At 36.5% G+C, this 21318-nt stretch overlaps 1 protein-coding gene across 1 annotated transcript; it reads right to left on the reverse strand.

Annotated features, from left to right (window-relative positions):
- Window positions 1-591: 591 nt before the first annotated feature.
- On the reverse strand, window positions 592-16191 carry ACADM (acyl-CoA dehydrogenase medium chain). The gene is made up of 12 exons (XM_087719454.1): window positions 16038-16191; window positions 11952-12048; window positions 9963-10060; window positions 9787-9856; window positions 8964-9064; window positions 8777-8857; window positions 7976-8106; window positions 7215-7323; window positions 6617-6757; window positions 6442-6537; window positions 4749-4997; window positions 592-3384 (listed from the first exon to the last, which is right to left on the reverse strand). The coding sequence occupies exons 1-12, from the start codon at window positions 16059-16061 to the stop codon at window positions 3313-3315; spliced, it is 1269 nt and encodes a 422-aa protein (XP_087575580.1). The 5' UTR covers window positions 16062-16191; the 3' UTR covers window positions 592-3312.
- Between the last annotated feature and the right edge of the window lie 5127 nt (window positions 16192-21318).

A 21318-nucleotide genomic window follows, 5' to 3' on the forward strand; every position in this document is an offset into this window, starting at 1 on the left:
GTAACGGTGATCAAGCGAATCTGGCTTCCCAGTTGACTGCTTTGTCAAACTGCAGTTATCATAAATACAAACCAGTTGCCAAACATCCAAATTTTGATCACATCATGGGGATACTGCAACCCTTGTAAGAGTGAAAAACAGTCATGCCACTTTTTTCAGTTGTTTGTATTATGGTCACTAAATGAACTGTTGTAAATCAAGGACTACCTGTAGTTGCTTCTGAACTGTTGTAAGTCAAGGACTACCTGTACTTGCTTGATTCCCACCTCTTTGCCTTTGTGGTTTTGAAATTAATTCAAGGAACTGATGATTGTAGATATCAAACATTCTGCAATCTTATATTAACTTCAAAAAGTTATAAGTAATTAAAACCTACTGCAAAATACTGCATTAGTTCCTCTGCTAATATACCTTAAGACAGAGTTTGGAGAGATCATTTTGGGCACTCAAAGTTGAATCATGCAAGATTATTTTCTTAAAATGCCAAAAGGAAATGAAAATGATATTACCTATATAAATATAACTTAAAATTTGATTTGTTCTCCATATAAGTCCTACAATTAGAAAAGCAATTAAACAAAGGACTCAAAATCAGATTTGTTCATTTATTGAAGAAAATGATACAAAGGTACATAATTCTTTGTGGCAAAAGTATATAAACCTCACTCTCATTTGATGGTGAAATTAGTCAGGTGTTTCAATTAATGGGATTATAATGAAGTGTGAGTGTGGGAGATCCTGCCTTAGTTCAACAGCAGATTCAGGGTCCACTATCAAAAGTGAGTTCTTCACGACACAGGTATACAGAATTGTGTCACAGCTGGAAGAAAGATTTCTGAGGATCTCTGAAAAACAGCTGCTCACACTCAGCCTGGAAAAGGTGACAAAACTATTTTTGAAGAATTTGAACTCTCATCACTCCACTATTAGGCAGACTGAGTACACAGGGAGGACATTTAAAACCATTGTTACGCTCTCCATTATACCTTCATCCTATTCTGAAAGGGGGGAAAGTATGTCATCTGAAAATCAGTGTCTCCATTGTGTTCCTTACTTTGGCTCCACATTAAAGTCTGCAGTGTTGCTGCCTTCATAACAATAGTAGTTATTGCAGTTATTGGAATACCAATTATGGCTTCATTGGTAGGGCAGACAAACAGCCAATAGAAAGAGGGAAAGTGAACAATCTGCACTTAGCCTGGGCGGGGTGCTTTTCAGATCTGGGTGACAATAAATGTGGTGTACTGCTTTCTGATCAAAAGAATGAACAAGGTTCACATTCCCCAGATTGAACCCCAACTAAGGGAAGGAAAAGCTATACAAAAGAGGTATCTTTAGCAGCAACAGCTACTCCCTCCCCCCCCCCCATGGCCAAATGCAATAGAGGTAATACTGTACAACAGATGTTCAATTGGGAGATTTTCTGGCATTTTCCCAAAGAAAACGACAATTTTCCAAATAACTTTAATCCAGCATAGATTGCTACGCTAATGTCCTCAATGAATAGGAAGCAGGCTTTTCCAGACTAGAGGCAAAGAGGCTTTATAAGTAAATACTTTCAGTGTTTGTATAGCTCTGCAAACATAATTTAGGCATATAAATATTAGTCTTCCTGATATAAATCTAATATTATTTTAATAGATTTCCACTGGTATGATGGAGGTTTCTTTCACTTCTCTCAAAAATAAATGAGGACCCTTAAAGTAGGTCTAGGGGTTGTGAAGGGTGGGAGAAGAGAGAGGAAAAAAAGAACATTAGCAAATAATGTTTTATTGGGGAAATAAAATGAAGCTCACAGCCCAACTATGTTTTTTTAAACTTTTTCATTTGGTTTTGCTATTTAAATAAACTTCATCTCTTTGGGGGAAGACAGGTTAACATACTTCAGCACACATAAGGATTAACATGAATCAGATGTCTCAGTTTCAATACCAAAATAACTATATACACCATTATAATAAAAAGGTCATATTTAGGCATATATAATTTTGGTTTACTGGTAATTTGAAAATACAGCTCATAAGAATACTGTAAATATAAAATTATTAGGGGAAAATTGCATTGCATGGCTATGTGAGTATATTTGAGTACAGATCAGGGGTGTCAAACTCATGTCATCATGTATCACAACTCCCACAAAATGGTGGGTGTGGCCAGTGCGTGACGCATCTGGCCCGCACCTCACGAGTTTGACGCCTCTGGTACAGATAGTCCTTCCAACAGCAATTGCGACAGGAGTTTGCGTTCTCAAAAGATGTGATGTGAGGGGGTGCATAAAGGATGATGCATGAGTCAGGGACAGTATGTGAGAGGTGCCATGAGGGTTGCTGAGGGTGCACAAAGTGCCAATCAGGTCAGCAGATATACACAGGGGTACGAATCAGAGGGTGAGTTACTAATGCGAAGTAAGTGCAGAGAGGCTGGAAGACTGTGTGATAGGAAACACTTAGATCAGCAACTTACAATCTTTCCTTCTAGCTTCCCCATTGGCCTGGGGAAGCTAGCAGGAAATATTGTAAGTGGCAATAGTGATTGTGGGATGCATGCCAACTGGCTGTAAGTGTGAATTGGTTGTCAAGCACCCAGATTGCAATCACATGACTAGCAGGGTGCTAGGGTGACCAGAACTCCAAGAACTAGTTGTAACCATCATTCGTTAACTGTAACTGTAACTTGGAATTGTTGACTGGTCATTTAAGGCACCATTTTCTCTCTTCTTCTTACAACATCCTCAAAATTTTATCCTAGAGAATTGAAGTAACACTCCAAACAGTGGCATTAAGGCATGGGAAAGGCGATTGAATAAAAATTTTTTTTTGCATCTTTCAGCAAGGAACTTTAATTAAATTTCATTCTGCTCTGTGAAACAAAAATAGCTCTTCTTTATGAATCCAACTGCAGGCAATAAAACTAATTTATCTACAAAAATATTTTAATGTAGTCAATATGTAATATGTAGTAATGCTGTAATACATATCTAACAATATCTAATTCACATATGGCTCCCAGACTTCAATTTGGTATGAAATTCTTCATCTAATTTAGGTCAGTGACCTGTTCAATTACAAAACTCCAAGGCACTTTAAATACACTATAGAGATTTCAAAGAACAGCGATAACCATATTCAGATAAAGCTGAACAAAAATGTGAAATCTCTTGAATAGTTCTAGAAATTAAGTGACTGGATTTTTCATATATTAGGTCTTGACAATACATTGTTGCATGCCAGTTTTGTCCCATATTAAAAGTAAAACACCAGGAGAAAAAAGCCCAACATTTGTAAATCAAGCTAATGTACATCAGGGACATTCTCAAGCTTTAAACTTGCCAATATGTTCACGAGCTATAATTATTCTCTGAATTTGAGCTGTTCCTTCATAAATCTGAAAAGAGAATATATATGATAGTATGTCAAGTCAATTTAAAATAGGATTACGATAGACAAAATGTTCATGAAAACAGTGTATCTTAAATTATGAGAGAACAAAAATCTAAACTTAACTGATAGTCCACAGAGCTACTTTTGATTAAGCCTGAACCTAGGGCTACTAGGATGTTTGTCTTTTACTGCTGAATAATAGGCTACCATGGAACATTGCGCTTAAAATCCCTACTCTGTATAAAATTATTTAAATTTAATTAAGTTATTGTCTAATGTGAAAATATGTAACAAGCAGGTAAGATGAAATCTGCACCTGTATTTAAAAACTGCATTGCTACATTTTATAGAAACTATTATTAAACTAAACACCACAATGCTTCCACAAAGCAAAACAAAACACAGGAAGAAAAATAATCACCAAGAAGTGGTGTATTTAAGTCAGAAACAGCAATGTTATATGCTTCAACTTGGAAATACATACAGGTAGTCCTTAGTTAGCAAGTGACCTTTTTAATGACTGTCTCAAGTTATGGTGACACTTAAAAAGTAACTTTACAATTGGTCTTTGAATTTGCAACTGACGTTATTCCCGCGGTCACTACTTGAGTGCTTTGCAACTGGTACACATTTTACAACCATTGCAGTGTTTCATAGCTATGTGCTTAACAACCATGTTGCATAATGATGGAGTTGCCAGTCTCAATTGTGGTCATTAAGTGAGGATTACCTATATTACTGAATGAGATAAGATTACTTTCCAGCAACTCTTATGGGACCAGAAGTGAGTACTACAAAAGGACATACTTTCAAGCTAAACTCTTTACATTTTTCTCCATATAAAAACTGACTTTTCTTTATTCCCTGGTGGCGCAGTGGTTAGAATGCAGTACTGCAGGCTACTAATGCTGACTGCCGGCTGCCATCAGTTCGGCAATTCGAGTCCCACCGGCTCAAGGTTGACTCAGCCTTCCATCCTCCCACGGTCAGTAAAATGAAGAATCAGATTGTTGGGGCAAAATGCTGATTCTATAAACCGTTTAGAGATGGCTTAAAGTACTGTGAAGAGTTATGTAAGTCTAAGTGTTATTGCTATTCAGTGCTATGATAAAATCTGTTGTATTACTAAATCTACAATTAGTTAATAGAAACAAGAAAAAACATTCTGACTAATTAAAAAGAATAAAAAGCATATTAAACATTCCATTAAAAATAATATTATATCCTTTTAGAGAGCAATAGAAGAGCTGCCATGAGTCCTGTCAATACAGAGTGGTTACATGCGAATCAACCAAAAAAGGCACATTTCCTTTAGCATTATATAAATGTAAATTTAGCTTAAATATACTAATGGTATTGACTACTTACCTGGTATATTTTTGCATCCCTCATTAGTTTTTCTACTGGATATTCACTATTGAATCCATTTCCTCCAAAAATTTGGACAGCATCAGCAGCTACTTGATTTGCAGTATCTCCCGCATATGCCTTTGCTATGGAGGCATAATAGGTATTTCTACGACCAACATCTACCTCCCATGCTGCCCTCTGGTAGGCCAGGCGAGACAGTTCCACTTTCAGTGCCATTTCGGCCAACATGAAGGACACTGCTTGGTGCTGGAATTGTTTGAGGGAAGAGGAAAAAGTTAGTGTTGAAAATTTAACTTCCAAATATGCAATGGTAGTATGTATTTAAACAGTATACTCAATTCAGTCTTATTTATTTATTATATGTCACTCTGCAACTCTGGGCAGTAGACTTCATGTGTTCTAGATTCTCAAGAAACTTTGCTGATAGAAGAGAATATTTGTAGCTTGGTGCTCTCTGAGCTTTTATTGCAGTTATTTCATTCACAACTAGGGTAAGCTAGCACTGATGTTCCCTAGTTAGATAATGAAATGTCTGCAAGAAAACAACCAAGTTCAAGGGCACCAAGGACTCCACAAGAAAGTCCTTAAATGGCTTATTGTTCAATATGCATAAAACCAGTGGTGGGTTCCAGATCCCGTTGCAACCGCTATGGTTGCAATGGGGCCCGGCGGTCTCCACATGAATGCGCATGGCGCCCGCGCACACGGGTCTTACCCTCCAGCGACGCGTCCGCAAGCCTCAGCAACGTTCCAGTTGCTCGGTGGAGTGTATGTGCCATATGAATGCGCGGAAGCACCGAAGGCTTTAAAGACGGGTAAGGAGTGCTGGCGGGCCCTCCGGAGCACAGTACCGGAACCGTACCCAGTGCTTCGGGCAGACTCCGGTACACCTGTACCAGGGCGTACCGCTTGCAACCCACCACTGCATAAAATATATGTTGGTAAACAGCGAGCACAATAGAAATATAAGTGACTCTGTAAAGGGGTAAGATGTATGCTTCTTTCCGGGTTGTTGCATTGCAATGCTCGCCACCCTTAACCATTGGCCCATGGTTTCTGGAGACCAACAATTTACCTACCACTATTTCAGATGGAACATATGATGTAACATATGGCAATATCAGCAGTACGTATACTAGCCTAGCAATGTAAGTAAGAAGTGAAGCTATTTTTAAATTTCTTATACCACACAAGATTCTCTTCATCTACAGTAAGTGGAGTCTGGTAAAGCAAACTGTATATTTTGTGATTGTGATTGAATATTTTGTTATTGTTATTATTTTCTTAATATTTTGTTATTGTGATATTATTGTGACTTTAATGTGACTTTTGCATTATTGAAAATTTCCAAAGTCTCTACAAGCACTCTGTGAAAAAAATATTTTAAATTCCTACAAACTGCAAAAATTCAAAAATGTGCTTCCATTAGCAGAAACAAGTTTCACTGAATGGTATGATTCTTCCTTGCTAACTCTTTACACCAGCGTTCCCAATACTGACTGGGGAATTCTGGGAGTTCCAATCCACATAGCTTAAAGTTGAGGAAACACTGCTCTATCTCTGCTTAAAATCCATAAGATGATACAAGATGAGCAACAGGCCAAGAAAAAGGGAAGTAATTGAGCTTAAATTTATTAATGGAGTATTTGATTTCATACCATATTACATCTGTAGCTGGAATTCCACATACCTCTGCAATGGCTTTCCCAAAGGTTTTTCTTTCCATAGCATATTTTGTAGCTTCATCCAAAGCTCTCTGTGCTAATCCAACAGCACCAGCTGCTACCTGTAGATCAGTACTAAATATTACAAAGCAGAAGTTCTACAATTCGAATTCCTCTTTCAAATGTACTTTGAATACTTACTGGAGGCCTTGTTTTATCAAAAGCTCCCATGGCAATTTTAAATCCAGCTCCTTCACCAATAAGTACATTTTCTTTGGGTATTCTTACATCCTCAAAAACAATCCCTCTGGTATCTGAACAGCGCTGGCCCATGTTAATTTCCTGAAAAGGAATTTTATATGATAAATAATTACTATTATAACTTTATTTTTAATTCAACAAAACTGAAGTAGGTTCATCAGAAAACTAAGATTAAAACCGGTTCCTCCCACTGTTTATTTGTTCTTACACGTATATTAAAAATAAATTCAATAAAGTTTTTTTAGAAATCAGATTTGGGCCTATATTTGGTGGCAATGTTACAAAGCTGAACAATTTTGGAAAATGGTTTATAACAGAATGGAACAAATGCTAAAAGTCTGATTTCTTTTCCAACTACTATTTTTATTACATTTCACTACATTCCCACAAAGAATATCCAATTAGCTTTATACAAGATAACTACTGGAAGAATACTTTATACATTTTATTATATATATTTTATAGCCAATGATTTCTTAACTACTAAGAAGAACCAATACCAAATCTTCAAATTAGCATTAAGATATTCCACTTCTACCTTTCTTCCAATCTGTATTCCAGGGCTGTCAGCTTCCACAATAAATCCAGTAAAAGCTTTACTTGCAGGAGCTTTTGGATCAGGATTGGAACGTGCCAATAAAAAATACCTAGTTGGAACATAATAAAAACACAATATTTACAAATGTGCTCACAGACCATCAGAAAATATTAACTCTCGTAGTTTTCTTACAGCATATAAAATACTGATCACATATTCCTCGTGAAGAGAGAGAACAGTCTTCTAGCACAATCCTTTGTTTTTATTCAGACATATGCCCCAATAAATTCAGTAGATCTTAATATGATTTTGATTCTAAATTTCAATTCATACATAAAACTAGACATGTCAGTATTATACAATGATTCTGGGTGAAGGAATGACTTCACCTCTACAAATTTATCTTCTTTTTAGCCCACGCTCATCTACTGAATTCTTTTTTTTTCTAAAGAAATTAATGATATGATTCAGGATGAGGAAAATAATACTATTGGCCAAATAAATGGGATAAAAATTGGTATGTAATAATAACACACCATTCAGGTCCAAACATTGTATTTCTTGGTTATAGAATGATACAAGTGTGATACAAAAATGAAAATACTGTTTTTGTTTTTGCACATTTAAATGTTTATATCTAAATTATGACCAACACTTAAAATATAAAGCTATAGTAGGATACTCTATGCATCTCCTAAAAAATGTTAGGGGCATACTTTATAACTGAGCCTTATTTAAGTAGCTTAAATAAATTACTATACCAATTAGCTTTGCCACCATTGGTGATCCACATTTTTTGTCCATTAATAATATATTCATCTCCTTTCCTTTCAGCTCTTGTCTTTATACTTGCTACATCAGAGCCTGCACCAGGTTCTGTTACACAATATGCCTTAAAGAAGAAAATATAAAACATCAAATTAAAAACTATACAGTACTACACGTACTAAAATGTGAAAAAATAAACACTAAATCCGGCCATTCTACATGAACATGATACAAAATCATCAGTAATTTGGTTAACTTTCATTATAACTGAATAACCTAAAATTATGAAAACATTAAAATTGTGGAGAACTACTGAGAATATGAAGAAATCCTAATGAAACATCACTGTTTTATTGCTAAATGTTTATATTGCTTTATTCATCACAAAGATTGATACCAATTAATATTTAAATTCTTGAGTATATGCAGAATAATCTTATTAAATGAACTCTTTCTATATATTCCTCAACCAAGACCACAAACTGCCTATTTATTTTAACACTACCCCATCCAATTTTAGACATTACTGAGACAATGACATTGCTGTTTATTTAGGTTACTATTGTAGTGAATTCTGTAGTTATTATAGCAAGGTGTAACTTCATGTTCACAAATATTTTTATTACTATTAAGTTATGTTGTTAAAGTTCAAATGTATTACTCTGAATAATAACATAATATAACATACTAGGACGTAAGTATAACATAACATCACATCACATAATATACTTTTGTAGATTTCTTTCATGACGGAAATCAAAATACCATTCTATCAATATTCCAAAAACACTTACACACATTAGGGGCTCTTCAGTCATTCTTCCTAAATATTTTTTCTGCTGTTGCTCATTTCCCCCAATTATGACTGGCATTTGCTGTAACAAAAAAGTTTATTGTTTAATATGGGAAGACAGAGCCTAATGCCAATTAAAATAACGTTAAATAATGTAAATAATAAGTAAAATTAAAGCAAACACTTACACCTAGGGAATTTGCCTCAATAGCTGTCTGAACTCCTGTACATCCATAAGCCAATTCTTCAGTAATAAGGCAGGCATCAAAAGTGTCAAGGCCAAGGCCACCTACAAAAATTGTTTTGGATAAATAATATTCCACACAAATAAATGTTATGTCAAGTTAATTATTTAATGTTCTATTGCACCCCCTCCTGATTTAGTGATGCAAGACATTCCAGCAACTTAGGCAAAAGGGCTGCTAAATGAACAACTGACAAGGGGAGAAAGAGAGAGAGAAAAAATTCCTGGTTGTTGCTCCTCATTCAGATAGTTACTCTGTGTGTAATCCATTCCCCTCCCCCCTTTTTGCCCCCTTGCAGAATGGAGAAATTGCTTAACCAAGCTATCTTTTCCTGAGCTGTTTTTCCTTGCAGCCCAGCACTTCCCTAAAATGGTTAACAAGCTCAACTCTGACTTTAATTAGTTGATTAGAACTCTTACTGTTGCCTAAAACTCACTAGACATTAATCAGTTTCACATCGAAGCCTTTTGTTGTCAAGTTATGAAATTTGATCATAAATGTGTACATTGAGCAAAAAATGATCTTTATTACTATTTATGTATTTGTAAAGATAATACAGGAAACAGTTTGAGATCAACAGAATATCACTCAATTAAGTCAATTCAACATGTTTACATATCATCTGTAGCATGTCATATAACACCTCTATAAAACACTTATCTCATATATTCAAAATCAGATTGGATTGTAATATCCTTAGTGTTATTGCTTATACATGTATTTCACTGTTTATTTGGTTCTATAGCTTATGAAGTACTTTACTTACCACAACTTTCTGGTATGTGTGTATTCATCAAGCCAAGCTCCCATGCCCTTTTAATGAGAGGAACAGGATACTAAAAAGGAAACAGACACGAAAAATATCATGCAGAGCTCCTCTGCTGAAGAGTTTTATTCACTGAAATTTTAAACATGGTATTCTCCTATTTATTGTATATCTACCTCTCCAGTTACGTCATAGTGAGAAGCAACAGGTATGATTTCTTCTCTAGCAAATTTACGAGCTGTAGCTTGAAATTCCTTCTGTTCATCAGTAAGTTCTAGAAAACAAAAGATTTCAAGTTTCTAGATATGCATAAAAAATTAAAAGGGCATAACATACTGTATTTTTCAGAGTATAAGATGCATCTCTACCCTCCTAAAAAGTGTGGAAATGTTGGTGCGTCTTATACACCAAATACAGCCATTTTTGGCTTCCTGAAGCCCCACCCCTACATCCCATTTTTGTAAAAAATGGGCAAAAAACGGTCTGTTTTTCACCAAAACGGGAGTGTTTTTGCCTTTCCTCTCCCCCCAGAAGTAATCTGCAGGCTTCAGCAGGGCTGGGGGAAGGGAAAAATGTTTTGGAGAAAAACAGGGGCATTTTTGCCTTACCCTAGCCCTGCTGAAGCCTGCAGAGTGCTCTAGAGTGCTCCTGGGAGCCAGGGAAGACAAAAACTTTTTTTTTTCTTACTTACCTCTTCGAAATCTTGGTGAGTCTTATACACCGGTCCGAAAAGTACGCTATTAAAAATACGCTTATAGTCCGAAAAATACGCTATTTATTTATTTGATTTTTTTAAAGCCTATATTTATTATTTTAGAAATAATTCAAGATAACAAATATACATAATACTAATTTCTTCTACTTTCCCCAAAACAATAGCCTGAGCTGAGAGAGAGCAGTTGGCCCAAGATCACCCCACTGGTTTTATGCCTAAACTAGGACTAGAATTGGGAAAATGTGCAGACTAAGCTACACGAAATACTTTCTTCACTATTATCCTTAACTATATGCATCCCATATCCCATCCACTAACATATACATTTACTATTCTTCTTCACCCACAAATATCAATCCAAAACTTTATCATGTGTAAACCACATATATGGAAATATATATGATCCAATGTTCAACCTTAAAGGAACATATGTTAGAAGTCTGCCCTAAATACCAGTAGTAATTGTCCAAAAACCAAGTATCGTTTTGAAGTATTTCAAATATTTCAAGTAATTCAGGAAATTATTATCTTTCATTACAAATGGCTTCCACTCAATCTAGAAACTGAAAATGCTTCTTAACAAGCTGCAGTACATTAAGGAATGCAGGTGAATACAATGTCAAAAAAGGAATACATTTCAGCCTTAATTCATCATAGTTTGTCCTAGGTCCTAGGCTGATGTATTCTTTTCTTCCTAGGTCCTAGGCTGATGTATTTTCATAAGAAAAAAGTGGATGTATCAGAACATGGCTGCATATGTTCATATAGTATATACCAAATATGCTCACAAAGCTGTGGTGGGATTCACATTTTTTTACTACAGGTTCTGTGGCTTGGTGGGTGTGGCAGGGGAAGGATACTGCTTGGTGGGTGTGGCAGAGGAAGGATACTGTAAAATCTTCATTCCCTCCCCACTCCAGGGGAAGGTTACAGCAAAATCCACATTTCCTCCCAGTCATCTGGAATTTGGGAGGCAGAGAACCCTTGGGGGTAGGGCCAGTCAGAGGTGGTATTTACTGGTTCTCCGAACTACTCAAAATTTCCACTACTGGTTCTCCAGAATTGGTCAGAACCTGCTGAATACCACCTCTGTCACAAAGTACATGACAAAATGAATCAATTTATATTTATACTAGAAGCTGCCAATTCAGGGCCTTTACGTGAAGCATTATGCTCAGGGGTCGGTTCTGGCAGAGACTGCTGCCGGTTCGCTCAGGGACATGCCACGTGTGTGCTTGTTGCGCACTGCACGTGCAAGCGTAGTACAATTAAAATTGCTCTGTGCATGCGCAAAAAACAAGATGGTGGCATTTACGGCACTGCCGAGAACCATTTTGGGGGCGTGACAGGCCTGGTCACTGCTAGTTCCAGCGACCCAGGCCGCCAAGCTACTACCGGTTCATCTGAACCGGTAGGAACCCACCACTGATTATGGAGTATTTTTACATACCAAAGCTGTAGCCAGCGGCAGATTTGCTTTTGGGTGATGTTGCGGTAGCATGACTGGATTGTGCTCTCAAGCCACAAGCAACAATGCTTCGCCCAACCTGAAATTTAATGTAGAAAAAGAACCAAGTGTCACAGAAGCTTTCAATAAATGTTCCAAACTTTATTAACACTTTATGTTTTAATAAACTTTATGTTTCTTATGCATAAACATTGCAAGGATACAGAGCCCAACACATTTAACGAAATACCATTTTTATCCCGGAGATGGTTAAAAAATTTCATATGCCAATTATTAAACTTATAAATAACATGAGTACAATCTAAAGTTAAAAAAAAAAGAATATAGGAATAATATTTGTTTTACTGTTATAAAGAGAACAAAATGTTACTGTTTACTGCTGTCTAACAAAATGAAGCGTTCTTTAAAATACAGTGGTTTCTTTATCTACAATGTACACTGTAACAGCCACTATGTAGGCCAGACAAGCAGAAGACTAGCAGAGAACACCAACTGGCAAATAAAAGACATGATGCAAAGACCTTAATTCATAACCATGGGTAGAAATAGACTAACTAAATCCAAAAATGCCAGAGGATTATTGGAAACTTGGCATATAAACAAATCAGCCTTCCATACAGGTCGTTCTCAACTTACGACCATTTGTTTAGCGACCCTTCAAAGTTATGACAATGGTGAAAAAAGTAACTTATGACTAGTACTTGAACTTATGATTGTCACAGTATCCCACATGATCATGATTTGGATGCTTGGCAACCGGCATGTATTTATTATGATCACCACTTGCAACCTTCGCGGCTGGCTTCCAAGAAGGAAAATCAATGTGGGAAGCCAGATTCTCTTAACGGCTTAATTCGCTTAATAACTGACTCACTTAATGATCGCATTGGTTAGTGACAGAAGTTCCCAATTGTGATTGTACGTTGAGGAATTTCTGTAGATACATAAAGCACATTTACATACCATTCTAAAGAGATAATTAAAAGAAGCTAAGAAGGAAACAAAAATAACACATCTTCTCCAGCAACCAACATCCAGATAAACAAGAATTTATACCAAACAAAGAAGCAGAAAACAATTCCCTAAGGAACTACCAAGGAGAAAACTACACCGCCATCAATATCTACAAGGCAAGCTAGTGTATATAAACAAGGAATAAACACCACACTCACTAGCACTAATGGTATCTCATATTATTCTTCATTGCAGTCAGTAATGAAATATCTGCAAACAAACAACCAAGCTCAGAGAGCACCAAGAACTCCAAATACTGGTTTTTAAAAAATTGTTTTTGATGGTTCACAGTAGTTAAAGTCACTTTGTTTGTAACTGTGACCCTTCAAAGTCAATGTTTTAGTAATTATTGTTTCATAGTATATGCATATTCTATGTATTTCACTTAGTAATTTAAAGTCAATAGATCAGACTTAACATGAAAACATTTTTGTGCTAATGCTAAAAAGGGGAGGAAGACAGTCTTAAACAAGTTGCAGTTACACAATAGTTAATGCAAATAAGAAAGGAATTTAAAAAAAAAACCAAACGGAAAAATTGCTAAGAAAGAATCCTTAAAAAGAGGGAAATTTATATAAAAAGGTTCCTTCAGTTATGATAAATCAACATAAGAAACTGCAATAATACTATTTTAAGGTTATAAGAGTTACTTGACAGTGAGATGGGCAGCATAGAAATTAAATAAATAAAAATAGAAATTATTTTATTAAGAATCAAATGGAAAGAAAAAATGCCAATGAAATCTCAGATATAGGAGCTATGGTGACAGTGGTTAGAGTGCACTATTGCAGGCTGACTCTGCCCGCTACCAGAAATTTGATCCTGATCAGCTGAAGGTAGACTCAACTTTCCATTCTTCCGAGGTTGATAAAATGAAGACCCAGATTGTTGAGTGCAATATGCTGACTCTGTAAATCACTTAGAGCGTGCTATGAAGCATGCTATACTATGAAGTGGTATATAAATCTGTGCTATTGTTCTAAGTACTATATAAATAAAGCAAAAACAATAATTTAATGAACAAAAAATTAATTACATTAACTCACAGCTTGCAATAAAGATTGCAAAATAATGCTATAATTTTAGATGAACAAAATAATTTGGGGAAAATAACTATTACCCCTTACATATTAAATATGAAATAATACTTTTAGGCATGATGTCTGAAATGTTCATAAGAATGAAGGAACTCAACACAAGGTCAAGTGCATTAGTTTAGACCAGAAATATTTTTATATCAGCAACCAAAGGCTCACTTTTGCATTTTTGGCAGCTTGGAAGTAACCAATTTCATCCCCTAAGACTACAAAACCTTTCCCAAAATTGATTGAATTAATTTTCTCTGGATAGACAGCTAAGTAGAAATGTGCAAGACTGCATGAACTTAAATTCACATCTTGTCTTTTGAACCCAGCTTTGGTATATAAACTGTAAATTAAATGGCAAGTGAAGGACATACCCAAACCACTCAAGTTAATGTACAATTAACTCAATAAAAAATGAGCACACATAAGCAAAGAGAAGCTGAACAACAAAAATAGGTCTTATAAAAAATAGCCGCAAATAACTCCCTGGAACATCTAAAGTATAATATTAACTAGAAAGCAAAAGCTTTTTGTTAATTACTTTTTACTGGTTACCAAAATCATTTATATTTGTGATTTTATATTTTGTTTAGCAGACCTTTGATCTTGTTTTGCAAGATTTGGAATGATTTCTTGTGGCATATTTTTTTTTTAAGTGGATTGCTCATAAGTGTCACCTTATTCCATTACTATCACAATAGTTTTTGTTTGGACCATTCTATTGTGGCTTATTCCATATTCCAATTTTCCTTATGGTAAATAACTTATTTTCCAAATTCCTAGTAATTGTTTTGTTTCCCATATCTTTGAAAATTTGCATAGAAGTAAACAAAGACCAAAAAAATTACCTGATCCCTGGTAAAAATTACTTGATCCTGATCTAATTTCCTGGGACTTTCTAGGAAAAAATTGAGTCATGCAACAGGAATGTTGACAGTAATATACTAATTACGACCTACGTACTTTCACAACCTTGAAATTTTAGCCTATATTTAACATATATATCATCATGCCAAATGATTGATGATTCTTCATATCATATTAGCATCAGGACTGACTGCCATAAACTGTAAGAACTTTCAAATTATATACGATAAGTATTGCAAATAATTTCTAGAAAAATATTTTATATAAGTTTTCAATGATCTCCCTTGTTATAATATATATTTGTCGTTTATATTTTCAAACACCACAAACAATCTGTATTAAATGATAAAATAATGCAACATTGATGTTACACACAAGAAAAAACTTTGTACAGCATATCACAGAACCAAAATTAAAAATGAACTTTTTAAATAAGATCCTAAAAACACTTTGAATTTTACCAGGGATCGGGTAATTTTTTTGATGTGGAAATATATATTTTAGATAAAGCAAGAGACCTTTATAATTCTGAGACTAAGTTTCTGAACTGGATTAATTTCACACATATTAGAAAGTAACAGAAGACCATGGCAAACAATACTACTCTTTTTGCTGTGCCAACGGACTTGGCCTACCTGCTTCGAAAAGTCCACCTTATATGTTTAAGTTTAAAAGAAAGCATGAAAGTTTTGGAAAAAAACCAAGCAAAAACAACGGGAGTGATTTTGGAGTCACTTTACCCGGGTGGACAGAAGGGAGGCGACAGATAGGCGACCTTTGACATACTTTGATACCATATCCCGTAATTTTGCAAATAATAACAATATACCCAGATCTCCCCCCCCCCCCAATTGATTGTCATCTTGCGGGCTGCAGCCGACTTTTGGCGACCCTCCTCTTCAATCCCTGGACTTTTCCTCTGGCAGGGACAATCCAAGCCTGTTCTAACCCGGGCGGCTGTCTCCAAATCCTGCAAACGGAGACACCCTCCAGCACGGCAGAGGAAAGTCAGATCGAACCGAAGTCCTCCTCTCCCCCCGCCCCGCGATGGTTTCCGCGTCCCCTAAAACCCCCTTCCCCTCTTGGCCAGCTTTCTCCTTACCCGACAGGCTCTCAGAGCAGCCATGACAAAGCCTTTTTCTCTCTCTTCCTCACCAAACTTGACAAGGCCACCGCTGAACTTCGCACCGATTCACACCGAGCCTAGACCCGCCTCCTAGGAGAGAGGAGAGATTGGCCCTTCCGGAGGCGGAGAACAGAAGCGGGAAGATGAAGAAGGCTGGCTGGTGCGGCGGCGGCTGTTGATGGGTTTGCCTTGGTGGTGAACTTCGAGGGAATCGGTCTCGTTTTCAGCGCCGCGGGATGCGCGGATCCAAAAGTGAGGGGTTAGTTTGTGGTTCGGTTCCCTGGTCCAGGCCAAATGATTAAAGCATGAGGAAGCGTGTCTAGAAACCCGGCTTTGTCTTAGTTTTTATAGTTTCACGGCAACAGTGGCATACATTCGAAAGGCGATCGGGAGGGAGGGAGGGAGGGAGGGAGGAAGGAACGAACGAACGAACATTGGGAAGCATTCGAACATCGGTTGGAAAGAAGGATTCGATGCATTAGTCGTGTGAAGTTCTTGCATATGGACTGACTACACTCTATGCCAATCCGCGATAATTTGTTTGTCATGGGCTCCCATTGCTGCAATTTTGCTGAACTAGTCCAAAGGCTTCCTTCTGCCACCGGACTAAGGTACGGTAAAATGTAGTTTGGGTTGGGATTTATTGTGGGAACCAATAAATTGTCAATAAATTTAGCCAATAAATTGTTTCTTAGGCCACAAAGAATTGAACCTAGTTAGGTGGCTCTTACTTGATAAACCATGATTAAATCACAGCTTAATGGGATGTTGAAACCCTGTTGGAATCCTGTAGTACCTAGAAGGGGAACATAGGCACTTACTATTTAATTTACTTATTTAATTTAAATAGCCGCCCATGTCACTTGCATGTGACTCTTTTAAAAGAGAAATTGACAACTAGACAGATTCTTTGGGTATTAAAAGTTTCTTTACCATGTGGAATGGGAAAAAGGAATGATTACCTTTAAGATTAGTTGTTCTGTTTGCTTCCCCTAACTAAAACAAATGAAACAGGATATTTGTACCAATACCCCCTGTGGGGAGGTAAATGAGTAATGAATGTCATGTCTCTGTTTTGGGAGATTGTGTAGAGGTCTACATGACACAGGAAAGGGGTCTACGTGACACAGGAAGGCCAGGTATTTGGGGATGATCGATAAGTTGTCAAAGAGTATAAAAGACTGTACGCAACTGCCATTCGGGGTTCAGATTTTGCTCCTGAACCTTTGCGCAAATAAACCTTTCCCTTTGACAAAGAGCTGGTCTTGTCTCATTTTCTGCAACACTTTCACAATGTGCATAATTAAAAAGCACTAAATGCTCAGTGTAATGTTTTCATTAAACAGTAAACTACAATTACAAAAGACAGAGAATAGTGCAAACTTATACTAGCCATTTAAAGGGCTCCATGGGATCCCCAGGCCTAATACCTAAGCCATGTTGGGACCAGCCCAGGGGTGGTGGCGGTGGTGGAATAATGTACCAAGGCAGAAAAAGGTCTCATCTTGGGCATGAAGCTCTTTGCTGAAGCGATCTGCCATATACCCCTCCTGTTGGACCTGATGGGATGGATGGATGTAGTTGGGGCAAGCCGATCCCTCAAAATGTAACAAATATAACAAGTGTTCCTCAATTATGAGGAACTTCGTGCAGATGCTAAAATGATACATTTCAAAGTAGGTATAGTCCTACTATGACATAGATTTTGTCATAATATCTGTGTTTGTACAACATGCTTACCAATGCTTAATTTAGTCAAGATTTATTGTTTTCTGTATTGTGGATTTCTTAGAAATCTGTCTGTGTGTCTGTTTTGACATACGTAGTCATCAGCTTATATATGTTCATTCAGTGACCATTTAGAGTTACAGCAACACTGGAAAAAAAATGAACATATAACCAGTCCTCAAAGGTCCAGTCTCAGTACCCATGTAATCACGTTAACACAATCTGATGCAGGGACCTATGGTCATGTGACTGCTCCCTGCCAGTTTCTACAAGCGAAGACAAAGTCCTGCATGTATGTGAATGTAACAATACATGTGGTAATGAAAGTCTATTATTTTGTCTTGGCTTACCATATTTGAACTGCAGAAATCATAGCCACCACAATGAGGTCTGTATGAAATCATGCAGGCCACCACATTTTGCACAAACTGGAGCTTCTGGATGCTTTTCAGGGGCAGCCCCATGTAGAGCACATTGCAATAGTCAAGATGGGAAGTGACAAGGACATGAGTGACCATGAATGGGAATTGTTGGTCCAGGAAAGGATGTAACTGGCGTACAACCTGTACACATAACTGGCGCACAACATAACTATCCAGTGGTTAATGGAAAAGGCAAATTCCAAAATGATGTCTATTTTTTGTTACATTGATTATACAACTGATTTTCATTTTGTAGACCACAATTAATTATTAATAGATCTTAAAACATGATTATACAGGGTCCTCTTGTCTGCCTATTGAAGAATTTTTGGGATGACTAGAAAATAAAAATGAGTAGAATGTGGAACAACTAATGTTTCATAATTGAGTATGCCAAATTGTATACTGTTACTTATGTATTTAACTTTATTTATTTAACTTATTTAACTTAAATGGAGAACATATCTCAAGAAATGTTAGATTAGATCAAATCCCCCCCACCCCAGAAATTGGTATTCAATTTTTCAGGAAAAACATAAAAAACTTCAATTATGCTGATGATACTTCTATAGTGGTTAGAAATGAGGAAGACCTAAGAGCTTCTTGTTGAAAGTGAATTAAAGAAGTAAAAATTATTCTGCTACAGCACTCAATACTAAAACAAAAATCTAAGATTATATCAGCAGATAATGTCAACCTAATATAATTAGGGAGTGAATAGACTGAATTAGACTAGATACAGTATATTCTTCCTAAGCTCAACAATTTATGGGTGGAGAATGTAGACATTAAATAAAGAAATACCTGGTACTTCAGAAAAATCAGTGACAAGTCTAGACAAAATGTTGAAGTGCAGACTTCAGATTGACAGCAAGGAATTTTTTTTTAAACTGATTTATCAAATAGTAATATATAGTTGTAAAGAAAAATGAAAAACTTTTCATTTGTGTGTGGTCCAAGGTATTCTCAAAAAATGTTTGAGAGTATCTTGAACCGCAAGAAGTAATTCAACAGTAGATGAAATAAATTCTGACTGCTTACTGGAAGCACGAATAATGAAGTTAACTAGATATTTTCAAGATAGTAAAAAATGCATGAGTCTTCATAGAAGATTCTGATGCTTAGAAAAAAGGTAATAAAAAGGAGGCCTACAAAAGATGAATTAGTTAAATTCTATCACCAGTGACTCTAGTATGACCTTACAAGAACTCAATCATTTGCTGACAGACCATCCTGGCAAAATCATGTTGATCAGCAGTTAAACAAGTACAACAACAAATGTTTCTTGAGGCAGTTCCAACACTCCCTTATTGAAAGTTACACAATGGAGAAAAGCAATAAATCTGTGTCTTGAAAGCTTCTTGATCTGGAAAGTTACTGCTTTTTTATCTATCTTGGCTTTATCAAAATCTAAGGCCATGGAAAGGGCTGTGAACACAGAACTAATAGGGATATTTATTGTGGATTGATTCTTATCTGGGTCAGAGGAACAAAAAAAATGGAATGAAAGATGAAGGGAACCAAAAAAAAAAGTTGATTATTGAAGGTAACGTTAGATAGAAATTAGTCAATGGTGGAAATGGAAAGAAGAAATTTGATAAATTAATGTTCCAGAAAAATATAAAAAAGAAGAGAAAAAAGAATTAAGATATTTCAATAACACATCCCCTTCACAGTACACAACATGTTAACATGTTTTTTTAATGCTTTTTAATAAGAAAAAATATAATCATCCCTTTTTCCCTCCCATTGTTATTTTGGCAACATTCATAGTAATTATTAGAATATAAGTTAAGTATAAACAGTTTTCCGGATCTCAGTGTCATGTATATATGAATTCTGTACAGAGTAAATTATCCATTGAATTCAGTAACTTATTTCCAAGTAAGTATGTATAGAATCCCCAGTTTAAAAATGTAATATAATTTACTTCATTCAAAATATTATTTCTACCAGTTAGATTTTAAGTAAAAAAAATTTTTAAAGTATGCCTCTTAACCTGTATCTGTTTTTCACTTAAGCTGGTAATAAAAATAATTTATCCTTTTAATATTTGCAGTTCATTATTTTTCTTTTCTTTTCCATTACTAATTTCTGCATTTTAGTTTCTATATAGAAATGCATCTGGCTATCAGAATATTTAATATTTAATATGTATTTTTGTACTTTCATTTTGGTAATGAATAACATAAAACCATAATACATATTTGGCCGTTTATTATTTAACACTTTAATGAAATATTTAAATTATATTTCTGTGGAAAGAATGCCTGACAAGCCTTTCCAACAAGCATTTCTTTTGAGTCAAGTTAAAGGGGAGAAGCATATACCACTTGAAAAATTATGTGTCTACCTTTCATTATCTCCAGTTGCGCCAGTTGCGGCCCTACCTGAACCGGGAGGCTCTCACAACAGTCACTCGAGCCCTTGTGATCTCTAGGCTGGAATACTGCAATGTGCTCTACATGGGGCTGCCCTTGAAGAGCATCCGGCGACTTCAGCTAGTCCAGAACGCGGCCGCGCGAGTGATCATGGGCGCACCACGGTTCGCCCATATAACACCAATCCTCCGTGAGCTGCGCTGGCTACCTGTTGATCGTCGGGTGCACTTCAAGGTCTTACTTACCACCTATAAAGCGCTCCATGGTAGTGGATCTGACTATTTGAGAGACCGCCTCCTGCCAATTACCTCCCTGCGTCCCATCAGATCGCACAGAGTAGGCCTCCTCCGAATTCCATCCGCCAGTCAGTGCCGACTGGCGACTACGCGGAGGAGAGCCTTCTCAGTTGCAGCTCCGACATTATGGAACAACCTCCCCGTGGAGATCCGTACCCTCACCACAGTCCAGGCCTTCCGCACAGCCCTCAAGAACTGGCTATCCCGTCAGGCCTGGGGATAGGATTACTCTCACCCCGCCCGAATGTTGAGTGAATGTTGTGTTTTTATGACCAATTTCCTTTAATCACGATTTTTTTTCTTTTTAAGTTTTGTCTTGCACCCCCTTCCCTTTATTGCTGTAAGCCGCCCTGAGTCCCCTCAGGGAAAAGGGCGGCATATAAATTTGCAATAAAACTAAAACTAAACTAAACTATCTCAAGTTTGCACA

Source organism: Thamnophis sirtalis, unplaced genomic scaffold, assembly GCF_051295495.1.
Source record: "Thamnophis sirtalis isolate CommonGarterSnake01/CBP01778 unplaced genomic scaffold, rThaSir2_p1.2 scaffold_7, whole genome shotgun sequence".
NCBI lineage: Eukaryota > Metazoa > Chordata > Lepidosauria > Squamata > Natricidae > Thamnophis > Thamnophis sirtalis.